At 45.8% G+C, this 27,768-nt stretch overlaps 1 protein-coding gene across 3 annotated transcripts in view; it reads left to right on the forward strand.

The window, feature by feature from the left end:
* Positions 1-27,768, forward strand: part of DVL1 (dishevelled segment polarity protein 1) — a 67,963-nt gene that overhangs the window by 1,641 nt on the left and 38,554 nt on the right. For all 3 annotated transcript variants that reach the window (XM_064678404.1, XM_064678405.1, XM_064678406.1), the window contains exon 2: positions 25,587-25,656. In XM_064678404.1, the coding sequence (XP_064534474.1) occupies positions 25,587-25,656 (70 nt within the window). The remainder of the gene's footprint in view (positions 1-25,586; positions 25,657-27,768) is intronic.

A 27,768-nucleotide genomic window follows, 5' to 3' on the forward strand; every position in this document is an offset into this window, starting at 1 on the left:
TGGTCACACAGGTGTCACATCCTTGAGGGTCGAACAGGTATGAAATGCTCAGTGGCCAAACAGGTGACACAAGTGGCCAGTGGTCAGATGTCCACTTCCAAGGGCACATGCCCTGCTCACCACTGCCCACGCATTCCTCATGCTGGGAATGCTGGAGGAGACAAGGGCCAGCCTTTCAAACGCCCTCTGTGGTGGTGCAGGCCAGGGCTGTGAGCAGAGCCAGGGGATATCTGCCATCGTTCTGCTCCCTGCACACCAGTGTGGGTTGTGTGCCACCGGGCTTATCGACAGCCATAATAAACAAACCAATAAAAGTCCCTTTGACAGGTTGCCAGACAGTAACTTTCAAAATGTATTAATCCTTTTGTAGCAAATCGCTTCTCTTTGTACTCACATCTGTCGCTGGCGAGGCAGTTTTGCACAGTTAAATGCCTTGCCAGGAAAACAAAAAAAAAAATAAAGGGGAGCAGGTTTGTGGGAAACTAATATGGACCTGACTCCAGAATAAGGCCGTGGTTGAGGTGCAGGTTTCATGTTTGGTGGGATAGATCATCCCAAGCATCCTTTTACATGTTGTGCAGCCTCTTTTCTTACCTGAGAGACCCGGAGCCTTTTCACGTTGATTGTGTTTTTATCCCCTGGTGGAATGTGGATATTGTTTGTTGACATGTATTCCTTATGTGGGGAGCTGTTGGTATTGGCCCGCTACCACAGGAGGTGGATTGACTTTTTTGTTTCTTCTGAGTCGTGAAAACATTTATTTTTTTTTCCCGGGGAAACAACAACGCAAAATGTTTGTTTTCAAAACAACGCCTTTGAAATTGTCGGCCCCGTAAATTTCCCTCCTTCGCCCCCCGAGTGACAGGGAGGCACAAACCCTGCAGCTGTCCTAGAAATTCGAGTTGTGTTTGTGGTGCAGCTTCACCCAAGGATGTTGGGTTCGTTGAGGCAGCATCTGCTGCAGAAATTTAGGATCAGTAAATATAAATTGTGCTGTGGCATTAACACGTCTGGGGTGTTCTTGGGCTTGGACCAGGGAGCAGAGGAAAGCCTGCAGCAAGTTCTCAAAATTGGGGTGAAAATGGTCAGTTATTCTTGTGTTGTCTTGGAGATGATGGAAGATGAAGGGCTGCAAGTGGGTGATGATCTTGACCTGTAAATTCTGTCTCATTTAAATAATACTGTCCAATGCAGCTGCTGAAAGCCTTTGGGTGACGATCCATTGCCTTGAGACAGCTCCAGGTGACTCTGTAGATGGGACTCTTGGAAGCCACTGAGCTGTCAGATAGACCTTTGCTTGCTTTTGGTTTGTGTGTCTTGTTCCTTGCGTGTTTGTTCCTCTCTGAATCCTAAACACTTAGAAAAATAGGGAGTCAAAAGAAAAACCTGGATGAATTTCGGTTGTCTTAGTAAATGTTGATAGCAAACATGGGGGGTTTTTTCATCATCTTGTCTGCAAGCTGCCTTTTTTTAGAATATCCTGAGCTGGGAGGGACCCACGAGGATCAGAGTCCAACCCCTGGCCCTGCACAGACACCCCAACAATCCCACCCTGTCCCTCAGAGCGTTGTCCAAACCCTCCTGGAGCTCTGGCAGCCTTGGGGCTGTGACCAAACCCTGAGGACACTGTTCAGTGCCAACCACCCTCTTATTAGGAAGAACCTTTCCCTAATACCCAACCTAAACCTCCCCTGGCACAGCTTTATACTTTTCATTGTTGCAAACAGACAATTCTAGAGGTAGTTGCCCCTAACCAGAACAAAACTGTTGTCTGTAGTTTCTACCCAATGTGCCTGGAAATGCCCTCCAAAGCAACCCCTTTTCCATGTGTTCTGTGAGTGGCTCTTAGGCCTGACCTGCAGGGACACTTTTGGGTTTCCCTGTGGTTGTTCTGCAGTCCTGGTGTTCTTTCTCTTCTTCCCACTGCTGCTCCAGGGCTGTGCAGAGCTGGGATCTGGCTCCCTGTGTTAGGAGAGCAAATGTTTTCCCGGAGAATCGGAGCCTCCTGGAGAAGCCAGTGATCGGGAACTGACTTTGCAGTTCTGCACATGTTGTTGTAATTAAGGCACAGCCTTTTCCTGGATCCTGAAATAATGGAATAAATAATTGTGCTCAGAAGCAGTGGATGTGTCGAATGGTTTCCAGCCATGAAAGACAGGAGTTATTAAGGATTGGAACAGAGTTGGGCTGGGGATATGGAGCTGCATCATGGATATCTTATGGAATTGAGCAGTCCTGTGTTTTGTGTACCTGTGCTGAGTCCAGCTTTGCTCCTTGGAAGCTGCAGGAAAAGGTGCAGGAATGTTGTATTTCCTTCTGAACTTTGGTTACAGTTTTTAATTTACTGCTTCACCACTTTTCCCCGTGCCAGTTCATTCCCAAGGGTGTCTTCTTCCCCAACTCGTGATGGGATGGCCCTGCCTTTATTCTGCAAGCCAGGGCTTTCCTGCTGACTCCATCTGTAGACATGATGCTGTTTCTGTGATGCAGGATGTCCAACTGTGCCCTGACATTAAGACTCAACCCTTGAAGTGCTTTGTAGCTTCTATTTTTATTCTGCTTGGTGGGAAATGAAGCAGGGACATTACAGGCTCAGGCTCCTTAATGTGACAGTATCTACCAGCAGTGAAATTTAGAAAAGGTGATGTTTGTGGTGTGGTTTCTGTGTCATCAGCTGATTTAGTTACTTACAGCCACTGATTCTTTCCTCAGGGGAAAGCTCAGAGGTCACTTCCCATCACTGAGGTTGTTGATTGTAAGGTTAGAGCCACAGAAGAACATAGAATGCAATTCCATTAATTCTTTGATGGTTGAAAAATGACAACTAATGAATCCATCTAAAAATAAAGCTTTAGTTTGTGATGTCTGGGCTCTCATGACTGAAATTGTGACAGCTGTGTGGGATCCAAATGATTCATAATGAATCTGCGTGACAGATCCTACAAGAGGAATTCCTATCTGTCTGCTTTTAAATATTTGATATTTCCAGAGCTTTGCTTGTAAAACACTTATCACTAACTTCCAAAAATATAAATTATGATCCAGGCATTGCCATAAGTCACGTGTTTTAATTTTGCTGTATAATAACCTACTTTGAGACTTGGTTGCTTCTGGTTCAGCTCTGGTCCAGGGTAGGATGTGATGCTGGGACATGATTAGAGCAGGAGAGGTTCAGAGGAGGAGCTGAACCATCTGAAATAGAGGGGCTTTCCAAAAACTGATAAATATTCCCCCTCTGCATTGTTGTGGTTCCTTTGCTCTGTTCAGCCCCCGTGTCCTGGGCTGTGCAATCCCTGCCCATGGAATTCCAGAGTGTGTCTGTCCTGCCATCCTTCTGGGTGAGGTTCAACTCCTCATTCTTTCCATTGTGTGAACTAATACTCCTTTGATTATACTTCTTTAGGGAGTACTCTGAGGAGTGGCTTTTTTGAACATTCCTTTGGTATCAGCAAAAGAACTTCCCTTTCAAACTGCACTTTTAGGTGCAGCTGTTTCTGCGCAGAAATTGGGTTTTCTTGGTACTCGGGGTGTTGAAAACAAGCAAGAAAATGTGATTTAAAGCACTAGGAATCTGGTTTGGGATTGGGATGGTGAGCTGAACGGGGCAATTTTGGATAGAAGAGGAAGATGAGAAGCACTGTTTTGTGCCTTTTCTCGTGGAGGGAATGCACCACCTCTGTTTTCACCCTTGCCCTAGGAGGAGTTATAACTGAGAAACAGGAGTCCTAATTGACAGGTATCTGTCTACAGCTATGGAGCTTTGGAATAATTTCATAATTGGGAAAACTTTTAGAGACAAGATATTTAAAAAAAAAAAAAATCCCCAAGAAATTTTTCATGGGGAGAAATGAAAGCAGGAGTTGCTCATAAATCCATGAGGCTTAGGCAGTTGTGGGACTGGATGGTCTTTTAGGGCCCTCCCAGCCCAGGCCATTCTATGATTCTGTGATAGTTCAAGTGTCATTTGGACACTGGACATATGTAATTTGGAAAACAGTGAATTTGTGTGTTACAGCCACAGAATTCCACACTCATTAAATGAAAGCTGTTGTAAAAATCCAGCAAGCAAAGGAACATTGGTGGAAAACCTGGAAGCCTCATTTCTGCCTGTTCTCTGTTACCAGTTGCCACAGAGGTCTAAAGTCAAGGGGAAGTTTTTGGGCTGAGTTCTGTGCTTGGAAAACTGTTTCCAGGCTTATTCAGGGATGTGCAGCAGACTGGACAAAAGGGGCTTGCAGGTAGGATTCAGTTTTTTAGGTGGACTCTGCTGTGCTCTGGATTAGTGAGAGCACAGATTTGGGCTGGGTGTTTTTTTGGGTAGTTACTGCAACACGGATTTTAATGAGGTATTTTTGCTGGTGTTTTTAAGGAGATCTTCTCGAGACTAAAAGAGCCACATGAAAGGATGCCAACCTCCATCCTTGTTTGAAAACTGAGCAAGCAGGTGACAGAGGCTGATATAGGGCAGTTACAGGTAGGAGTCTGTCTTTTTTGGAACAGAATAAAATGCAGGCAAGTGATTCTTATTTGCATTAGAAAAACACGGAGCTGGCAGGCCAATGTGCAGAGAGAGGGGGCATGAGCTAAAAATAACAGCTCAGGAAAATGATCTTTGCTGAGCTCTGTGACAGGGATTGATGCCCACAGAGAGAGAGGCTGTGGTGGCTCAGAACCAGGCAAGGGGATGTTGAGGCAACTGCTACGAGCAGAGAGCTCTGGCAAGGGATTTTAGCTGTGTGACTGGGAAGTTTCAGGAAGGCTGCACAGACTGTGAGAGCTGAACAGAAGTGGGATGTGAGAGCAGCCAGAGGGTTCAGGGTGATGCCCAGGTTACAGAGCTCAGAGGTGGGCAGGGAGATGAGCAGAAAAGAGGTGTGCCATGTAAAGTTTGGTCCTGAAATGCAAGACAATCTTCACCAAGCAACCAGGTGGAATTTCCTTCTTGAGTTCTTGTTTTCCAACGTGCATCTCTCTCCTCCCTGTGTAGTCTCTTGTACTCTCAATGCTACAGAGAGAATGGGGGGGGTTTAGGAGAGGTGAATGATTAAGGGAGTAGTTCCATGGGGGCAGAACTAATCAGAGCAGGTTTCCTGAGGATTTATGTCCTCTCAGTGCTGTATTTTCTCTGTTCTCTCAGGGCTGCTTCATCAGTAGTAGATATTTAGAGGTCAGACCAGTTGGACTGAGAAAAACCCAGCAGTTCACTTGGGCTCAGGTTAAAAAGGGTTTGGGCTTCAGCTGCTCATCCAGTCTCCTGATTTACCACACAGACCTCTGTGACATGTTTACTGACAATGTCTTTGGGATAACAGCAGATGGAGCAACAAGTGGGCTTCTTGTAAGGATTTTTTTTCCTCTTTTTTGGCCAGGTTTGCCTGTCTGGAGGCTGGGGAGGAATGGTGGGTTGTGTAACAGCCAGAGCTGGCTCCAGGTCACGCTGGGACAGCTGCTCCTGGGATGTAAACAGGCAGGGCTGACCAGGGAGGTGAATGTGAGGCATGTTCCAGCCTCCTGGGTGAGATCCACGACCCTTCTCCTCTGCTGCTGCCAGCCTTGCCTTGGGAGCCCACGGCAGGGGATGTGGCAGCACTGACCCTCACTTTGGGGCTGATCCAAAGCCTGGTGAAATCACTGTTTTCTGCAATACACTGAATTTTGAGCCAGTTCCTCGCTGTCATGTGGACAGTGCTGGTTCAAATGTGTGACTTGCAGCGAGTGCAGTGGGAGGGAAGTGCTTTTAATGAAGCTTTTCCTCAAAAACCCACAGCTGGATCAAGCAGATTAGTTGTGAAGGTGCTTGGATTTTCATTAGTTCTTTGAGGCAGCCCTTAAACCCGAGTATGGTGACTCTGAGTGCACAGTTCAGTGGGTTGGTCGTGGTTCTTCCCAGCTTTCATTCCACTCCACATGGTCTGTTAGACACTTGAGCAGCTTGGAAAACACCTCCAAGATCCCTGTGTCCAGCCATTGACCCAGCACTGCCAAGGTCATTGCTAAAACATGTCCCCAGGTCCCCGAGTTTCATCTTGATTCCATCAAATAAATCTGGAATAACAGTCTGAAAATCAGGATTACCAAGGGCAGGTCCTAGGCTTGATGTCTGGATCAAGAGCAGCCACACAGAGGCCTTCAGGGGGAAGGAGAATTAAGGCTGGAAGGGAGAGTTGTTAATACCTGCAGAAACTTGGAGTGCTGTTACCTCGTGGAAGAAAATGGATAGTTGCATAATTAAAGCACTGAATTGAGAATTGGAAATAGAAAAAAAAATTGTATTTAGGCTTGGACTCACTTGGACACAGTGGAGTACAGGCTGTGTTGGTCCTTGCCTGATGAGAACAGCCCTCATTTTTCCCAGCTTTTCCCCGTTTTCCCCGCCGAAATCCATAAACTTTCTGGAGACTTACACTGCTTGTGTTTACACAGCATCTAACACTGTGGTGCTTTTCTGTTTGCTGACATCAGAAAGCACTGTTGCAGCACAAATAATAAAAAAATAAGTGTAAGAACAGGGGGCTGACAGACCTCAGAGCTCCTGCTTTGCAGCCACAGCGGCTGAGCTGACACATACTTTGCCAGGCTGATTCTGATAGCTCTCTGCAGCACAAGCCACTGCTTATTTTAATGTCCCAGCCGTAATGTAATCTAAATATTTAGAACAACCACTTTTTCTGCTGGAACCCGAGCCCTGCTCGGCTCCGAGGGTGGAGTATGTTATATTTATTAAAAGCTAATGCTATGAAAACATGCTAAAGGGACACATCAGGTTTGGTCTGCTTCCTGTGGGCTGTGATCTGCAGCGGGACAAGTTAGAAAAACAAGTTTACTACTGTTCATTTAATGAGCACCTCCATGTAGTGTATGCAGAGTTTTGTTTTTCTTGTTGTTTTTTTTTTTCTTCTTCCCAGTGCTCAGGTAGATTTGTTTGGGCTTGAGGATCCACAGAGGCTGTGCAGCTGTTGGAGGAAACATTAACCATCTCCACAGGAGTCAAGTTCAGCAACTTATCTGTGGGCTTGCTGTATCTCTTATTTAAAATTTGCCTGGCAAGTAGGTTGAATTAAGTGGGATTAATTTAATAACAAATTTTTGAAGGATTATCACCATCCTGTCCCGCCACAGGAGAGAGTGAACAGGGAACCAGGAGGAGATCCAGATGCACCAGGAGATCCACATGCAGGGCTTTGAACAGCCATGGAACAGGTTGAAAATCCGGAATTAAGGAGTTCATTTCCACCCAGTCTTCAAGCCTGCCCAGGTTTCCATGGCACGGCTGGGAGGAGGTGGGCAGCAGGATCGCTGGGATCCTGCTCACCTTCGAGCTGGAGAGCCCTGGCATCTTCAAAAATAGCCTCAGCACTGCTGCGTTTCACTTGAAATGCAGCCCGAGAGGTGTTTCCATGGCTGGGCAATTAGCATTCTGATTAGCGCTTGCAGGGAATTGTTCTCGAGCACCACTCATTTATTCCAGCTGTTGTGCCCCGGCGCCAGGAGGGAAGGTTGGCAAAGTGGCATTTGTGAAACACAGATAGGTTGGGTTTTTTTTTTTTTTCTGTAAATGGCATCACTTACAGAATCCTCTCCCCGTTCTTCTGCACTTTATCTTGTTCAGGAATCACACGTTTTGATTTGCACGTCTGGAGAATTCAAGTTCCCTCCTTTCTCTGTTTTTTTTTTTCCCCACAACAATTGGGGTTCCCGTGTGTTTGACTGATGTGTTGCTGTGCTTGAGATGATCAACAGAGGATTTTTCTGCCTTCATCTCAACGTGAAATCCTTTTAAATGTCGATTGTTTTCCCTCCCTTAAATTCTGGCTAATTTTCACTCTCTTTTCCATGTTCCTGCCGTGCTTCCCTTCCTAAATTGGTCGAAATCCGTGATTTTAAAGCGGCTGAGCAGAAATATTCCTGGTGCAGTTTAGTGGCTCATTATTAATATCCAGCATGGCATCTTTCCTATTTATAAATAAAAAAAAGCCAGGTGCCTCATCCTTTGCCCAATGCCTGCTTTATGTGCTCTAATTGAGTGGTAATTAAGGGAGTCCTGCAAGGGATGTTGGTGTGTGATCTGCAGATGAACCTCCTCTGGTGCAATGTCAGAGCAGTGGCCCTTCAGTAGCCAGCATTTTGAGATCCTCCTCCGTGTAGCTCATGGGGAAAACACGTGGAAATTCAGTTTAAGTGCAGCTATTTCTGGAGGATTTGGCCAGATGTTGTGTGTGCAACCCCCAGTTCCAGAGAACTGTTTGCAGGCAAGAGGCACCGAGGAGTTCAGCTGGGAAAAATGAAAAGGGGGAGTAGAGCATTCCTGACCCATCTCTAAGATCAGTTTGACTGTTTGTTTAATCTGTCCTTGTTTTTATTCTCTTGGTCGGGGTGCTGTGAATCTGGACAGATGATTAAACTCATCTGTTTTTCTTCTCCCAGCAAAATGTGCTGTTTGTTCATCATCATTTTAGGGCAGGTCTAACTGTAATTCCAGTGGAGTTAGAGGAAAACCACTCCTGAAAATCTCCCCATTAGGGCTGAGAAAAGCAGTCCTGCCCATCCAAGGGTTCCAAACAGGGTTTTTTTTTTTCCTTATTTTAGTCCTGTCCAAAGATTTATCAGTGAATACAGACAATTAAATTGCTCTTCATCATTACTTCAACTCACAAAGCTCCTATTGCAGATGGAAGCCTAATAGGAATTAAATCCAAATGTCTGTTTAAGAGCTTGTTGCTGACAGTGAAAGTTATAATTACATGTTCCAATGCCATGATACAGAGACTTACCTGGGGTTACCTCCCAACATGCTGACACCTTCTACATGCCTGGAACTGTGTCAGGTGTAATCCCTCAACAGCCAGTTTGGGTATTTTGGAAGATATTTCCTCATCATGGTTTTAATCAGCCTAAAAATCAGCGTGTTAAGGCAAATTCATAAGAGAATTTTTCCAGAAAGCAGCATCTGTTGACAGTAACATCAGATTTTCACCCCCTCCCTCCCCCAGTTCATGGCAGCTCCCACTGTTTTCTGACCTTCTTTTGCTTTGAGAGGACACAAAAATGAGAATTCCTGTCCTTACACACCCTCCCAAAATTGGCAGAGAGATGATCCTCTTCTGGAGGGAGAAGTGAAGAGGTCATGTGTGTCCAGAAAACCTGCAAATCTCAGGGTATCTTCTGAGAATCCTCTTAGATACTGAATTTTGTATGTTTTCCCAAGCTTGGTAATGACCTTGAGGTGACAGGTTTTGCTTGGACTGAAACTCAGGGAAGGGTCACAGTCTTGTCCAGCAGCAATACAGTATTTTTGTGGAAGTGCAGTAAGCCATTTTTAGTCATTGTTGTTCCTACTGGGAAGAAAAGGATATTTATAACCCTCTTTATTTTTGTGGGATGATTTGGTCAGATTGCTTTGTCCTCTGCATGTGTGAGAACAGAATATAGTGAAAATACACTCCCATCTGAGCTGAAAAATACAGAATTTCCAGGGTGTTACAGCCCCACCTTACAAGGACCTGATCCCAAACTCCTTCATGGTACCTGGAAACAGTGAAGAGTTAATTCTGGTGGGCTTTGGGACAGGTTATTCTGACCAATATATTTGCCCAGGTTTTGTTGGATGCCAACAATCCCTTTGTTGGGAGTGCTCCTGGAAACAGGAGTTTGAGATGCTCCAAGCTCTGAGAGCCCAGACTTTGGGTATGAATATATGTAAGTATATGAATTACACTGGATTTGGAAGGTTTCCCTTGCAATAAGGAACTTCCTGGTGAGAGGGGGTGGAATGTGGAGAATGTCTGTGTTTGAGGGAAGAATGCTTGGTCATGGGAGTTCTTTGGGATCAGTCAGGGTGATTCTTCCACTGTGGATGTCACTGAGCAGTGGGATCTGGGATGGGCTCAGAGTCCTCCTTTAGCCTTCAACTCCCTCAGCATCAGACCCAAGAGGAGATTTCCACGTTCTGTGCAAGGAAAGCTTTTTATTTGATGCAGAGACCCTGCTTTTCCCATCTTTCCAGTGCTTGCCTTTGAGCAAAGGGCATTTGGGCTGCCCCTGCCACTGGAATGCCACTTTCCAAAGTAATTAAGCACCAGCTCGGGGATTAATGAGCGTGTTGGGGAAGGCTGAGGGTGTCACTGGTGATTTTGCTGATGCTGGTTTGGGGTCCCACTTCCCAGAGAAGGCTTGTCCTGCAATTCCTGCTGCAGAGTTTAATCAGTTGAGACAAGCTGCTGAGCAAACACAGAGGACTTCACAGTGCTCCAGGAAGGAACGACCTAAATAGCTGCCCTGTGATCCTGTTGTGGCTTTTATTTCCATGTGAAATGTGAGTAACTGAGGGAATAACCATCATTTCTGGTTATTTCAGTGGCCTTGGTAAGATAAAGCATGAAAACCATTCGGGAGGATGTTCAAAATATCTCTGATTTTGGAAGAAGTGCCCTATAGAGGCTGGGCAGCAGTTTGGGAGGATCAGCCCTACAAAGGGACCCTCCAGATTTTTATTTATTTGTTTGTTTTAAACCTGCCTTTGCATTTCTGAGGTGTAAGAAGGAGATAGATTTGGAACACCCTTAGTGAGTGTGTGTGCAGACAGTGTTTGCTTCCACCTGCCACTGTGGGGAAGAGGGACAAGAGCTCATGTTTTAACAACTGTTTAACAACTGTTCAAACCAAGAACTCATCACCTAAAGTTGAAGAGGAACGGATAGATTTGAAAACTGGCTCAAAATCAGAGGTTTTTTAGTTAAATCTTATCTGAAACCTGCAATATTTCAGTGCCTTCTGTCTGCCTTCCCTCTGGAATGTGAGGAGAAGAACGGGCTGTGTGGGTTGAGGCAGCGGGTTGGGATTTGAGGTTTGAGTTCAGTTTTCCCTTTTCCAGCTACTCTGTATTTGACCTTGAGTAAGGGATCTGCTCCCTGAGATTACAACCAGTTAAACTTGTGCCTCACCTAATTTATACACAGGACTTGTGCCTTTGGAGGAGACTGTGAACATGTTAAAATAACATGTCTACTGCCTTGGTTTTTTGGCAGTCACTGTGGTGGAAGTTCTCTGCACTGACCAGTGACTGTTCCATTTGTCCCCATGTCACATTTTCCATAGAATTTACTGTTGTGGTGGAATTTTTAGAATGATATGAATAAGTAAAACCAATCTGCCAACGCATTAAAAACAGAACTGAGGGGGGAAAAAGTGGATTTGCAAGACTTTTTTTGGGAGGGGGGGCTGCTTTTTAAATATGTTCATTTCCAGTTATAATTTATGACCTGTTTTAGTTACAGACCCAAATTGAAAAAAGGGTACAGTAAATGAAATTAAATTAATTGAGCCCAGAGACTTGCCTGGTGCAGAGGTGAGGAGGGACTATGGATGCAGGACTATGGATACAGGACAAAGTCCTTCTTTATTTGGGAAAGAAGATGCAAAGAAGTGCCTGACAGTGATTACATTTTGCTCTTACCAAGCAGTAAAGCTGCCCAGTGGCAGCAAGTGATGGCAAGGCAGGAGAGCTGCAGAAAACATGAATATTTAGGAATCTCTGGACCAACCATGTTGTCTGTAAGTAGAGATGCCACTTAAATGCTGAGTCCAAGGGGAGAGGTTGGATTTGTGATGTCAGAGGTAAATATGTGGGGATCCTGAGTCACCAGAGATTGTTGAGCAAGTGCAATGCTCACAGACATGCTTGACGAGTTCCTTATTTCAGTGTATGCAAAAATCCTCACTGCCTGCACTGGCACTGCAGACCAATCCTGAAAGGGTACAGAATGTGCCTTTCACAGGGCTCTGGGGATTTGGGGGAAAGGTAAAGGCAGTGCTGGCCCTGGAGCGTTGTGAGGAGCTCCTGGTGACTGACTGCTTTCACAACCTGTGTCCTGGTGGACTCTGAGTGAAGATCAGCTTTGATTTTTGAGTGAAGTTTCCCGTGCAGAGTGAATTTATTCCCTGTTCTCGGTGCTGTTTCGGGTCTCCAGCCCGCAGGAATCACCTGTAGGGTACGTGGGAATTCCATTCCTCACGTGGTGTCAGACAGTGCAGCTGAAGCAGAGCAACCAAACAGTTAAATATTAAAAACTCTGCCTTTCTGCCTTTCCAATCGTGGCAGCAGGGCTTGCATTTCATGGCTGACATCAGCCAGGCTGTTCCAGCTCCTCCTTCTTTCGCATCCTGCTTTCCATCCCTCCTCCCTCCTTAGGTTTTTTTAGTGCATCTCATATTCTCTGCGGTTAATAAGCAAATTTGTCATCTGCTTATTTTTGTCTAACACTCTCCCCCCCTCCCTCCTGCTCAGCCCAAATTACCAGTAAGCCAGTGAATTGAAGATAATGCTGCTGTGAATTATCCTTTGCTGCAGGGCAGCTTTGCAGCCCTAGTGCCAAGCTGACTTTAGTTGTGGGAATAACAGCAAGCAGAGCAAAAAAAGAACTGGGAATTCCACTCCTGTTGAAGGGTACAGAGGCTGAGCTTTTGGAGGCACCTCCTTGCAGGTAATTTTTGGGCACATCTTTGGCTGGTCTCTCCTGGCCTTGGCCTGTGAGTTGCTGCTGAATTGCACTTGCTCTTTAAAAAAGGAGTCAGAGACAAACACAACAGGTTTGTTTGTTTGCACAGGGAGGGAGCCTTTGTGGAGATGTTTTGTGTCAGCTCCTGGTAAGAAAACAGTCCTTATTCTGAAGAACTCACATTGCAGCTGAACAAAAAGAAACAAACATAAGGACAGGCAGAATTGAAGGGATTTGGGGTTTTGGTTTTTGTTTTGAATGAGAGGATCATGGAATAAATAACAGGCTTTAAGACTTGTTGAAGAGAGAGAGGTTGGATCCCCACCTTTACATGTTCTGTATGCACACATATTTCTTTATCTGAAATAAAAATAATAGAAAGTAATAGAAAATGAGTGAGTAGAAGGTAGAATCCCTCTCTGTGCCTGTGGCCTGGGACTTACTGGGTACAAGAAGAAATTCATGACATAATTCTGTAGCCAAGCCTGGCAAAGTGACTGAAGGTTCCTTCCAGTGATTGCTTTGGGATGCAACTGGTTTTGACAACCTTGAGTCTATCACTGTCATTCCCATAAAATGTGTTGCTTCAAATTAAGCAAAATAAGACCCTTCTTCTTTTTTTATAGTCCTAGAAACTCTTGGGTCTTACTGTTCCCTTCTCCTTTTATCCCGAGGGCTCCTACCAGTGGTGATTTGTCTCTGGATTCCCAGCTTTACAATATGTCAGTTAATAACTGGGGCACTGTGAACTCTCAGAGCAGGCTGAATATCATCATTAGAGCTCTCTGGGTTTGATTTCTTTGGAGGAATGTCATACAAATCAGGAACTGGCTTTAGAACTGTGCCCAGATGGGACATTCCTGTGAACTTCCATGGCCGAGGGGGTCCGGTGGGGTTAAGTGATGGTGGAACAGCACTAAATGGTACCAGCTCTCTCAGGCTTCTCATGGAAAACCTGGCTTTTAAAATTTGCTTTAGCTCTTAAAAAACTTACTTAAAGTAGTCCTAGAGCTACCTTGACTTTTCCTTGCCAAGACTTCTGATTTTTCACCTTCACGTGGTCTCGTTTTTTTACAGTGTTTTCTTTTTGCTTGCAGCAGCCAGGTAAAATAAATAACACCAGCAGAGACCTGCACATCTGTCAGCTCATGGAGTCTTAAGACATTTTTTCCTCTGAGGGTAGGAAGTGTAGAGATATAAATGCAAAACAAAAATGCTCTTGAAAACATATTATTCCTTTCCCGATATGATTCACTCTCTGGAGGGTGAAGCTGGGAGTGCAGGTGTCAGGTACCATCCAAGAGGTGTTGGGGGAGGCTGTGTACAAAATCTGCACTTTTATTAAGCCTATGTCCACCAGGAAAAGCTGTGTCTCTGGGGGTGGAGAACGGGGTCTGCTGAGGTGAAGTAAAGCAGCTCCGGGGTTTGAGAACCTGACAGTGCCTCCTGTGGTCGCCGTGTTTTCTTAGGGACAGATTTCCTTTGGAAAACAGTGACTCAGAACTCGGTCAGAAGGTGATTTCTGTGTTAGAAAGTCCTGAGATGCTGCCAAGCTGTCAGCCCTCTTCAGGATCCTGTGCTTAATGTGGATTTCTGATTTCCCCACCAGACAGCCTGCCTTTTAAAAGGATTTTTGGTGGCTTCCTGGGTAGTGGTTTGAAAAGCAGCAGCTAGACCTTTGCCTGAGGATAAGGCACTCAGGATGTCTTTGGGCAAATTTAAACAACCAGCCTGTGTTTCAAAGTTGAATTCCCAGCCCTGCCATCCCCCTGCCCCCCCTTCTCATCCGTGCTGTCTCCTTTTAATAGCTTCTGTTTCCCTCTCCAGACTCCAGGGATCACTAATTAAGAAATCAGCCCCTGGTTGGTTGGATAACCACTGGCAAGTGCTGCAGTCCCAGAGGTGCTGGTGTTCCCCCAGCCCCTGGCAGAAAATGAGCTGGAGGCAGGGCCAGAGCTGGAATAAAGAGTGGCCAGATTACAAACCCCCCTGGGATGGGGGCTCCTCTTATCTGGCCGTGCCAAAGAGCAGGTTGTGTGTCTCAATGAACTCGGGATTAGGAAATGACAAAGTGGAGTTTTACTCTGGAGAGGAGCTATTGGTATCCTGCTGCAAAAAATAGGATTTGGGAAGCTCAGGAAGCTATTTATGGGAGGATTTCTGGGGGTGGATTGGTCGAGCTGGAGCTCGTTCAGCTGCTCTTCGCTGTGTTTGTGACAAAAGCAGCGAGGGAAACTTTGGAGTTTAGACATTCCAGCTGATGTTGGGTCAATTCAAAGGGTGACCTGTGAAAAGCTGCTCTGGCTCCTGAGCTGTGGCTCTGCTGGCAGATGGGATTTGGGGGCTTTAATTTGAGTTTGGGCTCTTCTCATTAGTTGGAGCTTGATACGGCAAATGGCTTTGGCTTCTCTAATGGGATTTGGGAGGAGGGTTTGGCAGCCCTGCTGTGTGTCCCAAGCTGGGCAGGACACAGCCTGAGAGACAGAAATACAGCCTGAGAGACAGAAATACAGCCTGCAACATGGAAATACAGCCTGCAACATGGAAATACAGCCTGCAACATGGAAATACAGCCTGCAACATGGAAATACAGCCTGCAACATGGAAATACTGCCTGAAACATGGAAATACTGCCTGATATACAGAAATACAGCCTGAAACATGGAAGTACAGCCTGATATACAGAAATACAGCCTGAAACATGGAAGTACAGCCTGATATACAGAAATACAGCCTGAAACATGGAAGTACAGCCTGATATACAGAAATACAGCCTGAAACATGGAAGTACAGCCTGATATACAGAAATACAGCCTGAAACACGGAAATACAGCCTGAAACAAGGCCAAGTTGGAGCAACCCATGGCAGGGGGTGGAATGAAATGATCTTTAAGGTCCCTTCCAACCCAAACCATTCTGTGATTCTGTGAAACACTCATTTAGAAGTCAAATGCACTTGGGCTGGTGCAGGTTTGGAATGAAAGGTTTGCATTTCCCTTTGCATATGGAGAAGGTTCAGTTCTCTGCCTGTGATGCATAAAATCCCAGCACCTTTTATCTGAGCTGTTGCTCTGAGCAGCCTCTCAGGTTGCTGAAATGACTCTTTTTTTTTTTTCCAAGAGTGGGAGGTGGGGATCCAAACAGGCAGAGCTGGGCAGGTAAAGAGCAGGTACCTCCTGTGCTAATGGGGCCTCTCCCAGAACAGGCTCCCTGGGTGTTTTTCCAGCTCCTGGATAATAGTTCCATGAGGGCAGTATTTGGAGGAGCACCATTTCTTAGTGCATGGCAGTTCTTGGCAAGCTTGCTCCCTGTCTCAGCTGAATGGTTCAGTGTTTTAGACCTATCTGAGTTTAATTTTCCTTAAATGGGTGGCTTGAAGAGCTGTTGGCAAATGTGCCTGGCTGTGTGAGGAACAAGGAGTTGGTGATCTGATGGAAAACCTTGGGGAAAAGGGGGGAATAGAGCATTCCTGTGTCCTTCAGTGCTGCTGGATCTTGTGGGGATGCCCTGAACAAGAATAGCTTGGATGAATATTTCCTTATAAATAACTCAAAAACCTGTGTCAGGTACCCAAGTGAGTCCCTGCAGTTTTCTTCTTGCTTATAGTTCTTCAGGAGCGTTGGAGTAAATAAAATAACCACCTCTCTCTTTCCTTTATCACTGAGTTCCAGTTCTAAACTGAAGGGGCCACTCCTGAAATGAGGGAGGTTGGCTTTCCCATGTTTATAGGGACAGCTGTGATCCATCAGCCCGTGCAATCTGTGCTGTCACTCTGCTGTTTTTCTAAGTGAAGTAGCAGATATTGTTGTAAAATGTGTGATAGTGTAGCCTGGAATTGCAAACTCGCCTGGAAACATGGACAGGGGGCTGGGGGATTGCACTTTCTGTCAGGAACCTGTTTCCCTTCTCTGCTGGAAAACCTTTCCCAGGATGAAAACACAAATTTGTGGCTCAGTGTGGGGAAGGTCTTTTGAGAGTGCTCACCTTCCCATATGGACACATCTCCAGAGACTCCCTGCTCCTTAATTTATATCTGACTTGGGATTTTGTGACAAGCTGGAAATCTCTCTTTTACTGCCTAAACAAACTCGTAGGTCCAGTTGTACTTTGAAGTCGAAGTGTGGGTGGAATTTATTACCAGGTCTGAATGCAAGAGGTCTGAAACCCAGTTTTTCATGATGTTACATGTTTGTCTTGCAGTGTTGGCTGTCCCAGGGAAGTGTTGGAGGGTTGTGGCTCTGCTTCCTTCCCCCCACCAGCAGCATGTTCCTGGTGGGAGACTGAACTTCAAGGGGCACACGAGGACAACCTTATCTTGGGATCTGGATTCCAGAGTGCTTTGTCCACAGAGAGTGTCCAGGCCGTGTGAGCAGCTGAAACATGAAGTGGGTTCGTGTTTTATCCCTCCTGGGTTGCCTTTGAGGCTCGCTGGAGGTTCTGGGAATTGTGTGCAGGATGCAGTTCACTTCCTAAGCTCGTACAAAGAACCCACCAGTGAAGGCTTCCAGTGGCTTCCCACCAAACAAAAGGGTCTTTCTGGGGTTTTCTGTGTGATCCTGTGGGAGGGTTGACATTTTGCATGGGCTTGGAAGGTGTCAGAGATGTTTGACTCCACCTTGGTGCCTGTGTTTTATCCACTCCAGCTCAACATCTGACTCGTGGGCTGGGAGTTGTCCTTCTGGAAGCTGGACTAGTACAGACCAAAAGACCTTGTTAAACTAAACTAAATAATTTCCACCACATCAGTGACCAGAATTAGGGCATTTAATTAAAATATGTCTAGACAAATAACCTAGGGGGAGGGAGATATTATCTGTAATAAGTGTTTGAGGTTTCTGCACAGGGACCATACTAAACAAATTTATGAATAGCTTCTTTTCTCTCCCAAGTTTCTGGAGTCTTGGAGCACTGTAGCCACTGGTGGATAATATGTTTTCTTCTGGTCTAACTGGGTTGGCAGTTATCTCTTTGTTAGCAATTATTTAACCTGCCTGTAAATAATATTTCTGTGAGGTATTGATTAACACTTGTGGCTGTTTTCTGACCCAGCTTTATTATTGGGATGAGGTGCTTTTAGGAGAGCACAAAAGGAACATTTCACAGGGGAATAAGAACTGATTCTTATCTTGCCCACTCTGCTGTGGGTTTAGCATTCCTTGGGTTGTGTTGTTTGGCAGCTGGTGCTGACTTTTTGTCATGGCTCTGTGACACCTTTATTGAAAATGAATTGAACAGTTGTAATAACTGGGGCTGCTGCCATAGCCAGTGGTTACTTGGAATGGTAGAAATAAACTCCCTTGTGGTTGATTAGGAAAAATGCTCTACTTTCTAAGGCCATGTGCTGGGCTTGGTTCTTTCTTGCTTTCTTTGTGAAGGACTGAAAGTTGTTCTGATTGTGAAGTGAAGAGCGAGGACACATTTTTGGGCAGCCCCTTCTCCTTCTGCTGCCTCTCAGGGAGTGATTTTCACCTCTCCAGGAAGGTGCTTCCTTCCACACTGAGAGTGGAGAACTTGGTGGAATATTTGAGATTAGGGCCACATAGTCCTTTGACTCACTCCTGGAGTTTATTGCTCCAGAACTGATTCCTGAAGGAGAATTCAGCCAGAGTCATCACTTTTGGCTTGACACTGCACCTTTCCTTCACAATCTCAAAGGAAGATCTCTTCTTCTCCCTGTTCTATCAGCAGGATGGGCACCTGTCTCCTTTAACAGGGCACATGCTGAATGTGGACATCTGAATTTTTGCAAAATTAATACACACAGCTGCTCATTTCCCAAAACAAAGACCTGACTGTGTCTGGGATTTTTGCTATCCCATGCACGAACATTCAGAGAGTTTCAGAGGAAATTAGATTTTTAGATGAAAACTTGGTTATCTTAGAAGTGGTGTTTGGGTGAAGAAATGATAAAGAGAAGCTGATGTTTTGACCCTATTCATGTCTCCAGAACATGTCTCCAGAACATGTCTCCAGAACATGTCTCCAGAACATGTCTCCAGAACATGTCATCCAGAACGTGTCTCCAGAACCCCCTTTCTGCCTGGGGGGGGAGGATGTGAGCCACAGGATGAGGAGTTGCCTTTGTGCCATTTTGGGGGGGAAGAGGGGTGATAGCAAAGAGTGGATCTGTCTTAATGTGAGTCCTGTTAGTGTGGGAAGCCCTTGGAATAATTTGTGGCAGCAGGAGCTGAAGGGTGGTCTGGCAGCCAGAGGAGGCCCCTGAGCCCTTGGTGTGATCCGTGGACTGTAATGAACCCTGGGGATGTAATTCCTCCTGCTGTCACTGCTTGAGCCAGCTCCTTTGAGTTGAGTTCATTTCCCCTGCTGATTTACCTTTAAACCAGCACACCTTTCAGTCCCCAAACTCCCAGCCTGGCCCAGAGAAGGGCACTTGGACAATCAGCAGCATCTCCAGGAACGTCGCTCTCGGAGCGCCGGGTCACGACCTGCCTGCAGATCCTGCAGAGCCCTGGCTCTCCAACAGGCTGCAATCCCTGCCTCTGTTCCCTGTGAGTGACATCCCTGAGCTCTATTTCCAGTGTCCTGCTCTGGAGTTTGGGAGATAATTGCCCCCCTGGGGAAAGCCAAATCTCCCAGCCAGCTGTTTGAAACGGGCATCCCGCAGCCGGCGCTCATCTCCTGTACACTGGGTTTTGTTTTTTCCCTAGGTTGTTTTTCAAGCACTCATCTCCTGTACACTGGGTTTTGTTTTTTCCCTGGGTTGTTTTTCAAGAGCTGCTTAATTTTATGGGGGGGGGGGGGGGCTTGTTAATATTTATTGTTTTGTAGCTGGGACTTGGAAAGCTGGGTTGGGGTCGTAATTATGCTGACCTGTCCCTTCATACTGTGACTTCCTCGGGTTTTGTGGCAGAGATGTGCCTGTCCCTTGGGACAGCTGCAAGAATAGGTTCATTAACACCTGTGAGATTGAAATATAGCCACATAAATAATTTATTAAATAATACAGGCAGCAGAGGAAAAAGGGGAACTAATAGAAATGACAGAAGGCTGTCAGTGTGGCTAAAATGCTTTGTTTTGGCCAGTTCTATTCCAAACTCTTTCTCAGGGAGTAGATGGTATAGATAAAAAAAGAAATTTTAAGGTCTTAGGACTCCAAAAATCAACCATTTCTTCGCTTCTCTGTGCACATAATTAAGGGTAACCTTTTTTCTGTGTTAGCTGGGCATGGAGTGGAGGATAACAGCATGCACAGTTAGTGCTAAAATCAAACTAATTTCTTGAGATATCAATTTAAAAGCCATAAATGCCTGCATTTTAGTGGGATTTTCACACTTTGAGCATCGCCCAGCTATTGAAATATTGTTAATTAAGGGGCAGAGAAGCAAATCATATTCTCTACGTGCCATTGCTCTTTAACAGTCAGTCATAAATATTTCAAAGTGCTTAATTGGAAGCCATTCCTCACAGATGCTGCAAAGTGCAGCGTATTTGGAGACCCTTTTGAGGCAATGGGCAGAATTTCTGGCAGGGGCTGGAGCTGGGCTGAGCTGCACTTGACTGAAATGGAAGGATGAGGCAGCTCTGGGCTGAGAGCCCAAGGACCAGTTGGTTCAAAACACGTGGAACCTTTTCCTATGAGTCACTGTGTCAGAGGGCTGCACTTGGGAAGGACTGACAGGCCTTTCAGAGTGCTTGGGGTGTGATGCAGAGGGCAAAACAGGCTTGCTGGGGAGCAGAATTCTCCTGTTCCCAGTCAGGCAGCTGGAACACAAATGCTTCCCTCCCTCCCTCCCATTCTCCCATCGTTCCTTTGGGATTCACAGTGCCCTGATCTTGCTCAAGCAGAATCTGGACCTCCCTGACCAAGTAAGGAGGCTTTCTGCTGCTTGAATGTCTGTCTTAAATGCTGACAAAGAAAATTTTAAACGTGGAGGTGCCATAATTTTCTTGCCAGGTGCCCTCCTCGAGGTCACACAGCGCGTTGGTGCCAGAGCAGAGCCCCAACAAATTTAGTTGTCCTCGAGTCCCAACTTAACTGCCATAAAAAGTGAAGCTTTCTGTTTGAAATAAGGGCAGATTTGGGCTGATTCTCTCCTGGGGAACACAGCACTTCTTACTTCATCCACGTGCTTAAGGCTTAGGTCAGTACCTGGTCTGGGGCCAAGGCACCAAAAACTTTTCCAGTGTCCTGCAGTTCTCCTGAAAGATGATAAATTATCCCTCCTCTTCCAGAAGGCAGAAGTGCTGGATGTGCCTGCAGGAGTAAAGTGGGAGTGGAAAAAAACAGGGAAGAGGCAGTTATGTGGGCAAAAGTGTTTGGTGTGGTGGTGAAGATCAGATGTGGCAGGGGATAAGTGGTTTATAAATATATGAAAGCATTAACTGTTAATTGTGGACAGAATCGCCAGGACTGCGTGTTTGGATTTTTTACAAGGGTTAAGAATAACATGAGACGGAGAGGAGCAGCTAATTATATAATGAAGAAAAAAAAAAAAGTGTTTTTTGATGTGTTTGTCACCTGGGTGGGAAGAGGTGACTTCCCCAACACTTATTTTCCAAGTTTCTCGCTGAAAAATTTCTACAGAACCTGTAAAAAGGAGCTGGTGTGCCCCGAAGCTGGGTGTCTCTGTTTGAAGAGGGTTTTGAAGAGGGTTTTGTTCCACAGTTGTGTCATTTTTGTAGATATGGGTGTGTCATTTCTGTCATAATTGTGGGTAGCACACTCAGACACATTTTTGACAGGTTTCTGTGGGGAGTTGGCACACAGCAGTGCATATATGGAAAGGCACAGCGCTGGCAGAGTAGTTTGGGAATAACAACCTTAAAAAGAGAGAATGCTGGTTCCACCGTGGTGTTTTGAGGAGTGATTGGCACAGGAGGAGGAAGGGGAATGCTGCCACACAGTTCCTGCTCACCAGCTCTGTGGGGTGCAGACAAGATCTGAGGCTTTCGAGCAGCACAGCTCCTTTGTGCTGAGCAGAGCCCTTCCACACTGCACTGCACCAGGGTGTTCATCTGCTCAGCAAAGGCATTTATTTCTCTTCTTCCTTCTTTCCAGAAAGAAAACATTACATCCGAGCCAAGCCTCACCTGTAAACTCAGCAAGTGGCTTTATTTCCTTTCATTTCTCTGTGTTGGGAGGGTGGTTAAAGGCTCTCTGTGTCTTTAAAAAGCCCGAGGTTTTTTAAAGATTCAAATTAATCAGCTTCAGCAAGGCTGTTTTAAAGCTGCAGCCTTGGATTCCAATTATGATTGCTTACAGTTTTTACTAATTTAAACAGATTTTTGGAAAAGTGCTGCTTCATAAGTAGGAGTTGCCCCAAATTATGTCCATCCTTGGAGATACTCAAAACTTGACTGGACGTGGCCCTGAGCAACCTAAACCTGTTGTGAGCAGGAGCTTGGGCCGGATGATCCCTGGATTTCTTTTCCAACCAACGTGATTCTGTGAATCCAAACTAACACCTGAATAATCTCTTACCTGCCTTTGAGGTGCCAGGAGTCACTGAAGATGCTTGAAGGACTTCATTCCTTTGATTTCTCTCTAAGGATCTCCAAGCAAGTTAGTAAGGAATGAAGCTTCTCTCTCCTTCTCCCATCAGTAAAGGACAATTAGAGTCAAGAAAAGACTTGATTATGATCCCAGTGATGAGATGGGATTAATCTGGTGCTGGAGGAAATTTAGGATGCTGGCTTTGTGTCATGGCAGACATTTAACATGGAGTGAATCTGTAGGGCCACCCTGCTGTGTCAGCCCTGCATTTCCCCCTCTCTGTGGTCTTGGGCCTGCAACTGGAAAGGGAAATTTTCTTGTTAAGCCTCATTGTCCAAGAAAAATCCTCCAGCTCGTTGTGGAGGTGCAGCCTGTCACAGACGTGCATGATGCAATCAAAATGCAAGTGTGAGCAACACTATCAACCCCGGTGTTTAACAGGCAATTACCCAAATGCTGGTGAATCACAGTCATTAGGGGGTTGTGGGGCTCACCTGGAATCCCTGCATAGCCCAGTTAATGCGGAATCCGTGGATATTCTGAGGCACACAGCTTGGCAGAGGGAGGAGAGGGAAGGTGAGCCTAAACAATCCTTGTTTTCCCAGCTCTTTGGAGGAAAACAAGGAGTCAGGGTAGTGGGAGGGGGTGAGCAGGAGTGTAACCTGTCACAGAAACAGGTGAGAGGGTGAACGGGGCTGGGTTTGGGAAATGCACAAAACACCTTTTTGTGCAGAGCAGGGTGGTGGGAAAGCCAGAGGATCCAGACACAATTCCAGGAAGCCAGAGGAAGGAGGGGCTGTTACCAGCAGGGATTGTTTCATTTAGCAATTAGTTGTTAAATCTCCTCTAAGGCAAATAAAGCAGAGGATGTGAGCTCCTGGAACTGCTCCCTCCTCCCCTTCCCCACGTACCCACACCCTTTTCTGCAGATCCTCTGGGATGGGAGGTGTGGTGGTGGGGGGCTTGCTGGTGATGTAGGGCAGGTGCTTGGGGGGGATTCAAGAGTGTGGGGGCTTTTTCATGCTCTGTCTGTGATGTTCTGAGTGACCTCGGGTGAGCTGTTCCCCCGTGGTCTTCTTTTACCTCCCTTTTACCTGGCAGATGCATTTGAAGGATGAACTAAAGGATCTCACATCTTGAGCATCGAGGCTTTTCCTGGAGTGCAGGGAAAAGGAAAGTGCTACAAGTCTCTGAACATGGGAGAAAAATCTCTTAAATTGTTGGTGTGCTGGCAGAGTCTCCCCTCCCTCCCCTTTGCAAGGGAGAACCGTGTGCAGGTGGAACACAGAGGGGTTGGTGACCCAGCTGAGCTGGAAGTGGCTGTTTTGTTTTGTCACCTTTTGGTTTTCACTCAGTGGTGCCTTTGTGAGTGGCTTTGTGGCCAGGTGTTCATTTATTTGCTCTCTTCTCCCTGACCCAGAGTGGCTCCTCACCTCGGCTGAGTGTGCTGGAAGAGGGACTGTGTGTGTGTCCCAACCTTGCCAGTGATTACAGAGGGTGCCAGGAGCAGGATGTGACCTGGGAAACAAATATCTCCTTTTCTGAAGGGAAGCTTTCACTCTGGGAGAGCAGGGGATGTGTTTCTTGCTATCAGATGGTCTTTGGTCTTGTTAGCAGACAGTGAGTCTGTTAACAGTGACACTGAGAGCACTGGGGATGTATCTCCACCACATCCAGTGCCAATAGACTTCTTCACCTCCCAGGAGCTCTCTGGCAGACCAAATATATCCCCTCTTCCTTGCCACGCTGCCTTGGGTTGGCTCTGGGTTGTGAACCCATCCTTTAGGGCTTTATCCACCCTGATATTCAGGATATCAGCTCCTAACAGACCCTGTGTTCCAAAACAGGACAAAGGCACGTGTCTCCCTCTGCCCTGGCTCCCAAGTTTTTATGGACAAACAGCATCTTCTTCAACACAAAGCTGGCCTCAGACTGAAGCATTTGCTGCAACCATTCCTGTTCCTTCCTTGCCTCCTCTCCATTGCTTCTCCTCGCTGAGAATTGAGAGGAGCTGCCTCTTCACTACAAATAACGATTTGTAAAACAGTGATATTCGAAATTAAGTGGCTGCTGCTGTCTTTGATGTTCTTGGCACTGTTGATTGCTACCCAAAGCAAGCTGGGAATTACAGTCTGTCATTCTCTTGCCTCATAGCTCAAGGCTATATTTAGTAGTTCAAGTTGCAACAGATCTGGAAGTTGTTCCCTTCAGCTGCAGCAGAGGCTGGGGCTGTGATGGAGCTCGTTGGTTTGCCAGTGGTGAGTCCAGGAGCTCGTTTTCCATCTCGAGGACAAACTGAACCAGTCAGTGCAGTCTTGCAGGGAGCTCCTGCTGGAGTCCCCCAAGCCTTTTAATGCCTGCTTTTTGCCTAAATCCTAGAGCTTGGTGCAGAAATTCTCCCTGTGATTCCTGGGGTGCCATAAGTGTCATTTCCTTATGGGGGGGGGAAAGACACTGTCATTTAAAACCTACAGCTGTCAAGATAAAATTATTGCAGTGTCTTTCCTTGCTGATTCAGCAGCTGGGGCTCTGCTGAGCGAGTGTTCTCTGCAGGACTCCGTGAAAATCAAAAGATTATGTCTGAATTTTGAGTCCATCCACTGGGGCTGGAGATCCAGGCAAGTGTTGAAATGCTCTGTCTGCACACAGGGTTTGCAGCTCCAGAATTACAGGTCTGAGAGCTTCATTGAATTGTCAAAGGTTTTGAAAGCCCTGAGTATCTGTTGCTTTCGGTGGAGTTTACTCTTAATTGTCTCCTCAGAGTCCAAGTACAAGTGACTAAAACCAATAATGGAACCATGTGATCTGATTCCCGCTGCCAAAAGGTGAAGGGAGGACAGATGCTTTAGGAGTTAAATGAATATTTGAAAATGTTTTTCTTGCCAATAGTAGGAAAGGGGTGAAGAGCTGCCTAATATTGCACTGCCAGGCATTAACAATGCAAATAAGCGTGGAGAAAAAAAGGTGGTGTTCACTCCCTCTTAAAATATGTGCAAATGCAGGTATTAGTGGTGGAGTTATTTATTTGTAATTTTCCAAAAGTGAGATGGAAGGAAACTGTCCATTTGCTCTGCTCTCTTCTCCTTCCTGACCACTTTTCCCCCCTCCATGTTTCAGTTGCTTTGTGGCCAGTTGTGGTTTTTCTTTACACAGCAACAAGTAAGACAAAAACATAAATAAAGGAAAATGTGGTTGTGGATCCACACATTTTTATGGAGTTTGACTGGACCTGGGGTTGGCTTTTTTCTGTCAAAAGCAGATTGGCCCTGCTTTGCTGTGCAGGGATTTGAGGCCAGAAATCTCTTTCTGCTGTGAATCCACTGTGATCTCTGACACAGAGGCTGCACAGCACGGGGGGATTTTAGTCACCATCAGACTTTTAAAGACTGTGGAGAAATGGTAGGATCCAAAGTGGGAAAATACTTGAAATTGCTGTTGTGACAACCAGTTTGGGATGGAAAGGTCCTATTCAACCCTGTATTTTTATTTGCTTCCTCTGTTCTGGTAGTTCTTTAACCATAGATACCAACATCTTAACAAAAAATTGTATTTTCCCTGCACTGTTTGAGAAAATCACTTCTAATCTCATGTAATTTCAAACTCCTGATTTTTTTCCTATTGTTTTTTTTTTTTTCCAGGGTGGTAAAGGAGGAGATCTCAGACGACAATGCAAAGCTCCCTTGCTTCAATGGAAGAGTGGTGTCCTGGGTATGTTGGCTCGTGTGTCTGTAATAAATCTGTGTGGTTTGATACAGTGTGTACAGGAGCAGCATAGTTGGTACCTGGATCCTGGTTTTTAGAAGTGTCTTGAGTCTCCAATTACGTGAAAACAAAAGCTTAGTTTTTAATTATATCTATAACATCCTGTAGTTAAGTAATCTATTTTAAAAATGAGAGTGAAATCCACAAAGTGTGCAGGGCTGAAAAGGGGATTTATACACGAAAACAGTTTTAGTCCTGTCACTAAACAGCCAAAACAACTTACTCAAAGTTGTGTTGGTTGTGTTGTTTAAATGTCATTGTACTGCTATTGTGCCTCACCAAAAAAGGATGATCCCCATGTGTCCTGCTCCCTGGAGGAGCAAATTGGTTGTCAAAAGAATTAAATCACTGGCATTAGGGAATCAAGTTAATGTTTAGACCAACAAACAAACAAACAGCCGTGGTCTTTGAGACCCCATGGTCCATCTGGAGGCAGCACAAAGTTCTTCCTTAATGAGGTGGTTGGCTGGTGTCCATCCTGGTGTGGGAACTGAGCCCAGGGGGGGTGTTAACCCCTCCAGGCCGTGCCTGAACATCCATCCTGGTGGCCACTGGTGTGGGATGTTCCCTTGGAAGGGCTGGATTTGGTTCGAAGGGCTGGGTGCTGCTGAATCTGCTGAATCTTTCAGGACGTGCCTGAGCCCTGGGTGTTGGTGGTGCTGTTTTTGTGCTCAGTCCAAGGATTACTGAGGGCTGGAGCGTGGGGCTCTGACAGTATGGGAATGGATGGGACAAAAAGGGACTTCATGTGTGATTAACGAGAGCCTCGGGTGCAGTGGGCTGGGGGATGTCGCTGCTGTGGCTGTGGCGTGAGAGCAGCTTCTGTTGGAAAAGCAAATTAATAGCAGCTCTTATCAGGAGAGCAAATGACTCCTGAGAACCCCTTTCCTCCTCCTGAGTGTGCAAAACCTGCTCTGTGTTTGCTCCTCAGTGTCGTTCCCTTCCCTGTTTCTTCCCCTTTCCCCCCGTGCTGCTGAACTGGTAAATATTAATTCAGGCAACAGGCTGATAATCTGGATTGTCTTCTGCATCCCTTTTCTTCCCAGTGCAGTGGTGTTTGTTTTTATCTGTGTGGTCTGGTTAAAACATTTATCTTTGCATTGTTGATTCAACACACCAGTGATTCATTCTGACTCCCAGACACCATTTGGGCTCTTCTGGGCAGCAAAATGTGACTCAGGTTGTTCCAACAAGGGCCAACATTCTTGGAGCTGGAGCAAAACCAGTCCCCCAACACCAAACTATTCCACATAAATAAGAAATTAACCTCTTTAACCTCTTCCCTCTCCCAACCAAACCCCCAAGGGTATTTTATCTCTGGTTGAGAGCTGAATTCTTTTCCCAGCTCCTTAAATAACATGAAAATATATGGCTTTTCTGTTTTCCAGCTGAAAAACAGGAGAATATGAAGAACAGTAAGATCAGAACAAGACTCTGTATATGTACACACACACAAGTTCAACGTTGTGTTTTAATTCTGGGGCTGTTACTATTTTCATTTCAGAGAAACATCACGATCTGTGAAATTTGAAGAATTAATGTTAAGAATTTTAAGAATTAACTCGATTCATTGCTATTCCTGTTCCAGTGTAGGTTGCTGGCCAGCCCAGGAACTTTAACCCACGAGGATCAGTCTGAGCCAGCAGCCAGGCCTGTGCTATTGCAAAGATCTCAGGGCAAAATTTAGATGTGTGGCTTAAATTGATTATTTCAGAGAATGAGCACCGTGGAGCCTTTTGTGTGCTGCAGCAACGTGGGGTTTGCAGACTCTGCTCTCAGCAGCAAATGACATAATGCTTTATAAACCCATTTAATTCAGCTGAGGCACACACGGCTTGGAGGCAGCAGGGAGAGATCCATCGCTTCAAAATGTGGGCTCTTCCCTCCCATCAGCCCATTTCCAAATTTCTCTGCTCTTCCCCCTGGTTTGGCTTCGGTTTGGAGCTCTCAGAGATCACACAGGGCGCTTTTTTTTGCAGATGATGTTGACAAGGGCTTCTGTTCACTGGCTCAGCAATCAGCTGAAACATCTGTGTCTGACCTGCATTATGAATTGCA

The sequence above is a fragment of the Pseudopipra pipra genome, chromosome 22, assembly GCF_036250125.1.
Source record: "Pseudopipra pipra isolate bDixPip1 chromosome 22, bDixPip1.hap1, whole genome shotgun sequence".
NCBI classification, from domain to species: domain Eukaryota; kingdom Metazoa; phylum Chordata; class Aves; order Passeriformes; family Pipridae; genus Pseudopipra; species Pseudopipra pipra.